At 43.4% G+C, this 10,468-nt stretch overlaps 1 protein-coding gene across 2 annotated transcripts in view; it reads right to left on the bottom strand.

Annotated features, from left to right (window-relative positions):
- Positions 1-4,749: 4,749 nt before the first annotated feature.
- ALPK3 (alpha kinase 3) overlaps positions 4,750-10,468 on the bottom strand; it is a 45,361-nt gene continuing 39,642 nt past the window's right edge. For both annotated transcript variants that reach the window (XM_036737024.1, XM_036737025.1), the window contains 2 exons: positions 7,435-7,483; positions 4,750-6,686 (listed from right to left, as the gene is read on the bottom strand). In XM_036737024.1, coding sequence (XP_036592919.1) covers positions 6,335-6,686; positions 7,435-7,483 — 401 coding nt within the window. In that variant the 3' untranslated portion in view covers positions 4,750-6,334. The remainder of the gene's footprint in view (positions 6,687-7,434; positions 7,484-10,468) is intronic.

The following is a 10,468-nucleotide window of genomic DNA, read 5'->3' as shown; positions in this document are numbered from 1 at the left end:
GGAGGTTCTAAATATTACTATTTGATATTGTAAACCTTAGATTTGATTTAAGTGGTTTCATTTACAGTGAGATGTGTTCTCATATTAGGGAAATTATTATAAATCAGAATGTAATACAAATGACACTTGCTAATCTGTAAAGGGGATACCAATAATAGCACCCCCCACCCTCTCCAATTCCCACCTCGCCCCCACCTATTTCGTGTTGTTGAGAGGACCATATAATTATTAAGTGCTTAGCACAGTGTCAGGTTTCTGCAAAGGGTGAACAATGCAATATCCATGCCTTATAGGAATTAAATCGGACAAAATATTTCTTTGGTAATGCTCTCCCACTTAAAGGGTGCTTTTCTAAATTGTCATTGACTCCAATAATATTTAAGACTGGTATCCTCATAAAGGGAAAAACTTCAGACTTACTACTTAACTGTCCTGTCATATAAATTAGCAAATTGTTATGCAGATTCATTTAAGAAATTCAAAATAACAACTGAGAAATCAAAATGTAAACATTTTAAAGTACTACAGAAGGGAGAGCTCTGAAACTCTTTAAATTAAGCTTTAAGAACCAGAAAAAAAAAACCTGGCAGGGGGTAAGTACTATATAAATGTGAATGTAAGTACTCTATATTGAATTCAAACAATATAGGATGCCAAAAGTGAATTCAAACAATATAGGATGCCAAAAGTGAATTCAAACAATATAGGATGCCAAAAGTGATAAATGATTTGCTAAGTAAAAGAATTTGGAAATGCATTCGATTGAATTATTGTCACCTAACCGGTAATGTTTTCATATTTACATGACATTATGTATGTAAATTTTTTCTTGTCTTGTGCAAAATGCTGTTAGAAAAATAATTTCCCTTTTTAATCCAGATGCTGTTAGATTATGCAATTGGCTGATAAACGAATATAGTGAAAATGTCTGAAAACTGTTAAATATTTAACGGGGTATATTTTGTGTTAAACTGGAAAATAATAATAACTTACGGTTAAGAGAGCAGAATAGTAAAATCCTCTTAAGTTGTCCTTGTCTGTAAGATTCCTTGGGACTTTTCACTAGGGCAGGATTGTAAGATCTTACCAACCGCCCCCCCACCCCACCCCAGCTGCCAGCATGTTATGAAACTTTGTAGTGGTGCAGTTTGAGAAAGTAGGAACTCTCAGCCAAAGTGGTGTAATTTACAAGTATACTTAAACTAAAGAGTGAGTTTTATCCAAGATCATTCTGTGGCTGGGGTGAGGACCTGTCTCCAGGGATCATTCACCTTTGCGTCTCCCACCAGATTTAGCAGCATGTTTGGCATATAAAAGATATCCACTGTCAATAGGAGATAAGTTGAATCAAGTCAACAAGCATTTATTAAGTTCCTACTGTGTGCTGGGGATACAAGAAAAGGGGGTAGGGAGAAGAGTCTCTGCTCTCAAGGAGCCCTTAGTCTAATGGGAGAGACAACATGCAAATTAACTATGTATCAGTAAAATACGTAAACAGGGTAAATTGGAAATAATCTCAGAGGAAAGGCACTTAAGGAAGCCTGGGAAAAACTTCTTACAGAAGGACATAAGCTGAGACTTATGGGATGCCTGAACTACAGTAGTAGCAGTGTTTAGAGGGAAGAAGAAAAAGAATAGCTAGCACTTATATATCACTTAAAGATTTGCAAAGCTTAAAAAGAAATGCAGGGAGTAGTAGTGGACTTGATGTCAATAAGATCTGGGTTCAAATCCTGCCTCAGATATCAACTGTAGTAAGTAGATTGGCAACTCATGATCTCTTCCTCAGTTTCTTCATATTTAAAATACTGGGATTGGAATCTATGGTCTCTAAGGTCCCTTCTGGCTCTAAATCTAAACTGATATGATTTAATCAGTGGAAATGTCATTAAAGAAGAGATATTACCATCTGATTCGCTGCTACACTTTGTCCTTAGAGTGGAAAAATACCTTCTATCTGACTTGAAGCTGAAACCTTCTGTGTTGTCTCCCTCATTAGAATATAAGCTCCTTGAGGGCAAGGACTGTCTTCCTTTCATAGTTGTATCTCCAGCATTTAGCACAGAGTTTTACGCATAGTTAAGTGATCAATAAATGCTTTATTCATTTGTTCATTCATCCTACAAGCATTTTACATGTTAACCTCATTTGATTCTAACATTAACCCTGGGAGGTAGATGCTATTATTCTATTAAGAAATCGAGGCAGAGAAAGATTAAGTCACTTGTCCAGTAAATATGATGCCTTGTGATTATTCATTCATTTAAGAAATTCAAAATAACAACTGAGAAATCAAAATGTAAACATCTGTATAGTTTTTGTTGAATAATATATAATGAATATTTGTTGAACGAATTTTTTAATCTGAAGCTTACAATGGATACTGAGTAAGTGTCAGAGGGAGGATTCTGTACTCAGGTCTTCCTAACTTTAAATCCATCATTCTATCCACTACATCGTCTAGCTGCCCATCAATGAATTAGAGTCTGGTTGCCTGGCATTCAGAGATGACTTGCCCATGGTCACAAAGTAAGTGTCAAAGGTAGGATCTGAACCCAGGTCTTCTTGGCCCCAAGTTCCATACTCATACGCCACATACCATGTTCCTTGGTTTTCATACAACAGGTATTTAATAAATTTTCTCATCTGAAGCTATCTAGATCTTGGCCCAAACAAGCCACCCAATTTCAGTTCTCTGACCTGTAAATGAAGTTAAGAATACTTGCATGGCCCTCCCTTTTGGGGTTGTTATGAGTAAAGGATTTTGTAAGACCTAAAGTGTCATATACATGAGAGCTATTATCATCACTAATCAAAGAAATAACAAACTAGAGGGTAGGTGGAGAGTCTGATCTGAAAGAACCCTGGGAAGGGCAGCATGGAGCTGGGGGGAGGGGTGGGTGATCAAATCCCATCTACTGATTGAGGATGGGAGCTTTCTGAGAGGCCCCTAGCTCTGCTCCTCTCCCCATCACCACAGGCTTCTTCTGGACCAGAAGTGAGAAGAGCTAGCAGACGGCTGGTGATTACAAAATGCATGAAGCCAGCTTCTACTCTATCTGCCTCAGTGGGTTTGAAATGTGTAGTGTGCTAAGGGAATAACAGGACTTGAGAAAGAAGTATGAGAGTCCACCGCTGTACTGGTAATAGAACGGGAAGAGCTTTCCTATCCATTAATAGGCCTATGTGACCTGGTTTGAGACTGAGTCACAAAGAAGTCTGAGTCATATGGACCCTGTTGGGGGAGGAGCTTGCCAAACAGGTGGAGCAGGAACTAAGAGTGAAGCAGAGCTCGGAGGCTGAGAGAGAGAGACAGACAGAGACAGAGACAGAGAGAGGAGGCAGAGAGAGAGGAGAAAGAGGAAAGAGGAGGGAGGGAGAGAAAGAGAGAGAGAAGAAGAAGAAGAAGAAGAAGAAGAAGAAGAAGAAGAAGAAGAAGAAGAAGAAGAAGAAGAAGAAGAAGAAGAAGAAGAAGAAGAAGAAGAAGAAGAAGAAGAAGAAGGAGAAGAAGGAGGAGGAGGAGGAGGAGGAGGAGGAGGAGGAGGAAGAGTAGAAAGAGAGAGAGAGAGACAGAGAGAGAGAGAGACAGAGAGAGAGACAGAGAGAGAGAGCAGCTAGCCAGAGTGAGAAAGGGAGTGATTTTGCCTAAGGGAATTTGTTTGTGGGGAGGCCTGATGGAGGAAAGGCTTGGGGATGCATTGGTAATGTGTACACACTTCTTTGTTATTATGGTGGATCTGGCTTTCTGGTATCTGAATAAATGCCTTGATTTCTTTTGTCTTTGAGGAAGAGGGCCTGTTATATTTTGCGATTCAAACCTAGAGATGTACCTCCATATTCATAGCAGCCGCTGTGAATATAGCATTGGCAATATAACCCCCAAACCCTCCACCCCGTTGTGGAGGTGGGAGGTCCACAGGTGTTACACAGCACATGTTTTCAGATTTTTTCAATGTATGAATTGGCCTGATTTTTTCCTCTTCTTTTTTCCTTTTAAAAATACTATTTGTTATATGGGATGGCTCTCTGGGAGGGGGAAGGATGATGGGGGAAACTATGCTGATGTAAAAAACAAAAGACATCAGCCAACAAGAACTTATTTTTTAAAAAACAGGACTTGACAGGACTTGATAGCAACATTGTTTGATGACCTACTCTGTTAGACTTAGCTCTTCTGAGCAATGCTGTGATCTAGGACAATTCCAGGGGACTCATGATGGAAAATGCTATCCACATCGACAGAAGGAACTATGGAGTCTGAATGCAGATTGAAGCAGACTATTTTCTCCCTTTTTTGTTTTTTTCTCTCTTGTAGTTTTCCCCTCTTGTTCTGATTCTTCTTTCACAACAAGACTAATGTGGAAATATGTTTGATATGATCATATATGTATGGCCCATATCGGATTGCACGCCATCTTGGGGAGGAGGGAGAGGAGGGAGGAGAAAGAATTTGGAACTCAAAATTTTATAAAAGTGAATGTTGAAAACTAAAAATAAATAAATTAGTTTTTAAAAATAGGACTTGAGATCTGGGACTGATTTATTTTCTGATCTGTCCAATGCCACAGGTGCCCAGAAATCCAAGAGATGACAACCCCATTGGAATCCAAGCTCCTTACGGGCAGGGACTGCCATAAGGCACTTTGTATCCCCAGCACCTAGCCCAGGGCCTGGCATACAGCCCACGCTTAGTAAATGCTAACTGCTTGATCAGAAGAAGCATCCATGACTAAAGAAAGAGAAACCAAATGGACAAGCACTCATTGCCTTTATTGCATTCCAAGTGGAGCATGCAAGCCCCTGTCCCCATGTAAGGTGTACCCATCCCAGGACACGTGGAACAAGAGATACTCAGGAAGGAGGAGCTGTGCTGAGCTCCTCAGCCTAGGGCTGTGGTTTCTTTTGGAGCTCATAGAGAGAAATCCAGAATCAGAGAAATGGATCAGGGGGCTACTACTTGTCCCCCAGGAGCCCAGGTCTCAATCTGAGAGCCCAGACACATATATCTAGAACCCCAGAGCTTGGTTGGCCTCTTCCTCCCACCCTGCCTACCCCCGTCACCCAACACACATTCTACCCTGAGCAGAAAATTACTTTAAACCCAACCCTCAGGCACTGACTATGCAAGAATAGCTAAGAATCACCCTGGCTCCAAATTCTCTCTCTCAGAGTGGGACCCCAGACCTCCTGAACCAAGCACCAGCCCATGTGCCACAGCTGCCAATGCCCCCTCTCAATCCCACTGGGTAGGGTCCCATGGCCCCAGGAGCCCAGATCAAACTTGAGAAAGAGAACAAGATGTGAGAAACAAGCAGTCAGCAATTTCCCTCAAGCCAGGGTGGAGTCTGGACCCCACCTCTCAGCAAAGAACAGCCAGAGCAGACCTAGAAAAAGACTCAGCCCGAGGAAGAGCAAGTAGGAAGCCCCTAGGGAGAAAGGGAATCAGGAATAAAGAGGGACTAGGGGAAAGCAGGAAAGTGAATGCCCTTCATTGTTATAACTCACAACACAAACAGGCTGGGGTGCTAGGGAAGAAACTCTGGATAGGGTCATGCTTCTTCTTCCCTGAGCACTGAGGCAGGTTAGTTGAAGGTGGAGCTAGGCCACAGGAGGCAAAGTGTCTAGCAGGTGAACAGATCCTGGGGTCAGTGGTTGCCAGCAAATAGAATACCAATCCACTCCCCACAAACAGGGTCAAGTAGCTTTGGTTAATGTCAAGGGTTCAGTGCCAAGCAATATTGAAATGGGAAGGCCTCTGCCCAGAGCAGTCAGAAAAACAACACACACTTCAGAATCTGGCTATGATGAGGGCAATGTGAGCATCTGGCCTAGGGATGCAGAGGGGCCCTTGAGCCAAGAGCAACTGTAAACGTCGTGGAGGGCACCACGTGTGAGGCCCCTGACACCCAGCACTGTGGCGCTCTCAGAGCACATAAGCCCCAGGCATTATGCCGTGCCAAGGGTTTGACCTATCTCCCTTTCTGTCCACTAAGCCTGGAGAGAGACTGTGGGCTCCATACTTAGACGTGCACTGAGGCCTCAAATGAATGAAACGGAGATTGGCACAAAACATGCCAACTGATCCCTGCATCCTTCCGTGAGGTCCCAGGTACCCCAATGAGACCCTGACACAGCTTTCTACACTGTGGGTCCTGTCACTCTGAGGCTAGAGAACAAAGAGGCCTCTTAAATATGGGGTAGGGCACTCCTGCAACAGGGGCTACACCCACCCATTCTTTCCACTTCCCTCTTAGGATATTTACTGTCTGGTTTGAACTGTTTGCTGGTTGGTCTTTAATCTGGACGGAGGCCCTCCAGCCTCCAGAAGTGATTATCACATGCCCTGAGCCTTGGAGCCCCTTTCCTGGGCAGCAGGTTGGCTATTTGGCTGTGTATCAGCAGTCTCAGGGGACCTAGGGACGGCCTTCAAGCTTGAGGTGCTTTTCCGGGATCCCTGGGGGCTGGGATGACCTTTCTTCTGAAGCTGGGGGCTCAACTGAGTGGATGATGGGGCTTTCCTGCCCGAGGAGGGGCTCTTGGAGCCCTTGCCCTTGGCCACGGGGTAAAGAGTCTCAAGGCTCTTGAGAGACTTCAGCCCCAGCATCTCACAGTGGGTGTTGCATTGATGAGAAACGACGAACTGCTCAAGGAGGCCCGGAAAGCAGCTCTCCTTGAGACCTTGGTACCTGTAGCCAAACAGAGCAAAAACTGGGGCCCTGGATAATTCTTGTCCACTCTCTGTGACCTCCACCCCCAGCCCTGGGATGACCATTAGCCCTAGGGCTTAGAACTGCAACCACAGCAGACGGCCTTCACCTGTCTAACCTGGAACTGATCACCCAGTCATCCAGGAGAAGTGGGGTTACGTGATGCTTGCCACTACTACCTTGGTGCCCAGCTTCCTTGTGACATCTAGCTGTGGCTGATAGGCGATCTTGCCCTGTTAGAAACTGGCAGATTCCCTGACTGAGGTCATGTCTTACTGGGCAGCATGGTCCAGAGGTTGGGGATCACTAATCCCCAGGAGTCCACATTATAAATCTCAGGCAGGGAAACTCATTACTCACACTTGGGGAAAGAGGAAATGAAGCAGGGTAGAGAGGATTTGGGGCAAAGAGAATTCAGTGATCCCCAAGATGTTACAGTGTAGCCCAGGGGTGGAGAACCTGTGGCCTCAAGGCCACATGTGGGCCTCTCGGTCCTCAAGTGAGGCCCTTTGACTGAATTCAAGCTTCACAGAACAAAGATTCGTTCCGCAGGTTCCCCACCCTTGGTGTAGCCCATCCACAAGCCACATTCTCTCAGGGATAAAGAAAAAGATGGACGTTTAGATCTCCAACACTAGAGGAGGGGGAGGGGTAGTCCTAAGGGGAGGGAAGAGCACAGGCCCTAGAGGCCAACACAGCAGCTGCTCAGGTCCTAAGAACCACTTACCCTCTAAGTTTGGTGGCAATCTGCACATCCGTCATCTTCCAATCAACACCTAGAAAAGGGCAGAATGTTTGAGAGCCATAAGTGGGAGTCCAGCTCTGAAAAAGTCCCCTCCCACTGCATTCAGGGCAATGCCACTTCTTTCCCTTTGATTCCTTTTCCATCAATCTGGGAATGGAGATGGAAGGTTCTAGGCCAGGTTACAGAGTCATAGAATCTCAGCTACAGAAGGGACTCCAGCATCCGTCTCTGACCCATACCTTTGCCAGAGTTCTACTAAGTGGTCATCCAGCAAGATTTCCAATGACCTCACCAAGTCTGGAAACCGACTATTCTACAGCAGGCGATAAGCTCAGGAAGCTAGCCTCATCTGGGCGATAGGTGGCAGCCAGTTTCTCCAGGGTGGTCAGTAATTACTCTAACAATCAACAATCCGAACAATTGATAGAGGGTAACCTTGAAGTCAAGAGCATCTGGATTCAAGTCTTAACTCTGAAATAAACTGGCTATGTGACCCGTGGGCAAGCTATTCATTTCTTAGTGACCCCAGAGAGTTAAAACCATATAAATTATAGACAAGTTACCAGGCACTGTTAGGTACTTTTATAAATACTGGCAAGTGATGATGTAGATAGAAGGTAGATACAGAGTAAATTGGAGGTATCTCAGAAGGAAGGTACTAGCTTTGAGAGGGTACGTGTGTTTGTATGTATGTACGTATGTGTGTATATATGCATATGTGTATATATTGGTTTACCTATAACATTTTGCCATTTTCAAAACTCTTTTATATGCATTGTATGTAGCAGAGATAGCATGACATGTATACATATAGATATACATATATGCATACACATATACACGTACTGCATCAGTGGAAGAAATTTTCACTGAGTTCCCTGAACTGATGAAATCACAGGTCCTGACTGAAATAATCAAATTATTATTATTAATTTGGATATAATACACAACAAAATATGTTTTATTATTCCTATGGTCTGGATCTGTAATTTCATCAGTGTAGTATATGTGTGTGTTTATATGTGTATGTATACACACACATAAATGCACACATATACATATGCATATATAACATTTTATATGTGTGTGTATATACTCCCTGAATGCTAGAACCTTCCCTCAGAAATTACCTCCAACTTACTCTGATTGTACCTTGTATTTATGTTATTCTTTGCCAGTATTTGTAAAAGTGCCCAGCACAGTGCCTATACATAATAGGTGCTTAATAAATGATGATCCCCCTCCTCTTCCTCCTCCTCCTCCATTAGAAGTTAAGTTTCCTGAGGGCAGGAACTATGTTTGCCTTGCTTTGTACTCTAGGTCTTAGCAAAAAAGCCTGGCACATAGTGCCATTTATTATTCACTAAAATAAATGGTTGTTGGTCTGATTTATTTAGCTTATTAATTTACTAATTAATTTAATAATTTATTAATAATTTAATAAGTGCTTGTTTTGTTTCAAAGTGCTTTTATAGACTTCCAGGGGTGGAGCCAAGATGGCGGCTGGAAAGCAGGGACTTGCCTGAGCTCCCCACCGTGTCCCTCCAAAAACCTATAAAAAATGGCTCTGAACAAATTCTAGAACTGCAGAACCCACAAAATAGCATAAGGAAGTAGGGATCCAGCCTAGGACAGCCTGGATGGTCGCTGGATGAGGTCTATCGCACACGGAGTGGAGGGGAGCAGAGCGCAGCGTGGGAGGCAGCAGGACCAGCCAGACCAGGAGCCAGGCAGGACAGGCCCTAGCACCCTGAATCAGTGAGCTGTGGCAGTTACCAGACTTCTCAACCCACAAACACCAAAGACAACAGAGAAGGTTAGTGGGAAAAGCTGCTGGGGACAGAGTTAGGGGTTCGGCCACCACCCCAGGGGCAGCGGGGGAGGTGCAGCTACAGAACTGCAGCTGCTTCCGGCCCCAGGCCCACGTGGTGGGAGGAATTAAGTGGCGGATAAGAGCAGGAGTGAAGAGCCTGCTGAAGATTTGTGTCAGGTCCGGGTTGGTGGCTCTTGAGGAAGGACGAGTGCTGGTGTGGCAGAGCTGGCTATATAGAAATAGCTATGAAATCAACAGCACATCCCCTCAAGCTTGAAACAAAGTACTCTTTGCTCTACAAGCAGTCATACCCTGACGAAAAACTCAAGGGTCAAGTTAGTTGGCTGGGAACATGGCCAGGCACACCCAGATTCAGTCTCAGACTTTGGAATCTTTCTTTAGTGACAAAGAAGACCAAAACATATGGCCTGAAGAAGTCAACAAAGTGCAAGAGCTTACACCAAAAGCCTCCAAGAAAAACATGAACTCGTCTCAGGCCATGGAAGAGCTCAAAAAGGAGTTGGAAAAGCAAGTTGGAGAAGTAGAGGAAAAATTGGGATGAGAAATGAGAATGATGCAAGAAAACCATGAAAAACAAGTCAATGACTTGCTAAAGGAGACCAAAAAAAAATACTTAAAAAAAATTGAAGAAAACAACACCTTAAAAAATAGACTAACTCAAATGGCAAAAGAGCTCCAAAAAGCCAAGGAGGAGAAGAATGCCTTGAAAGGCAGAATTAGCCAAATGGACAAGGAGGTCCAAAAGACCACTGAAGAAAATACTACCTTAAAAATGAGACTGGAGCAAGTGGAAGCTAGTGACTTGATGAGAAATGAAGATATTTTAAAACAGAACCAAAGGAATGAAAAAATGGAAGACAATGTCGAATATCTCATTGGAAAAACCACTGACCTAGAAAATAGATCCAGGAGAGATAATTTAAAAATTATTGGACTACCTGAAAGCCATGATCAAAAAAAGAGCCTAGATATCATCTTTCAAGAAATTATCAAGGAGAATTGTCCTCATATTCTAGAGCCAGAGGGTAAAATAGAAATTGAAAGAATCCACAGATCGCCTCCTCAAATAGATCCCAAAAAGAAAACTCCTAGGAACATTGTCACCAAATTCCAGAGCTCCCAGGTCAAGGAGAAAATACTGCAAGCAGCCAGAAAGAAACAATTTGAATATTGTGGAAAAAC

This window comes from Trichosurus vulpecula, chromosome 8 (genome assembly GCF_011100635.1).
Source record: "Trichosurus vulpecula isolate mTriVul1 chromosome 8, mTriVul1.pri, whole genome shotgun sequence".
NCBI lineage: Eukaryota > Metazoa > Chordata > Mammalia > Diprotodontia > Phalangeridae > Trichosurus > Trichosurus vulpecula.
This window is presented reverse-complemented; position numbering and strand designations above follow the sequence as displayed.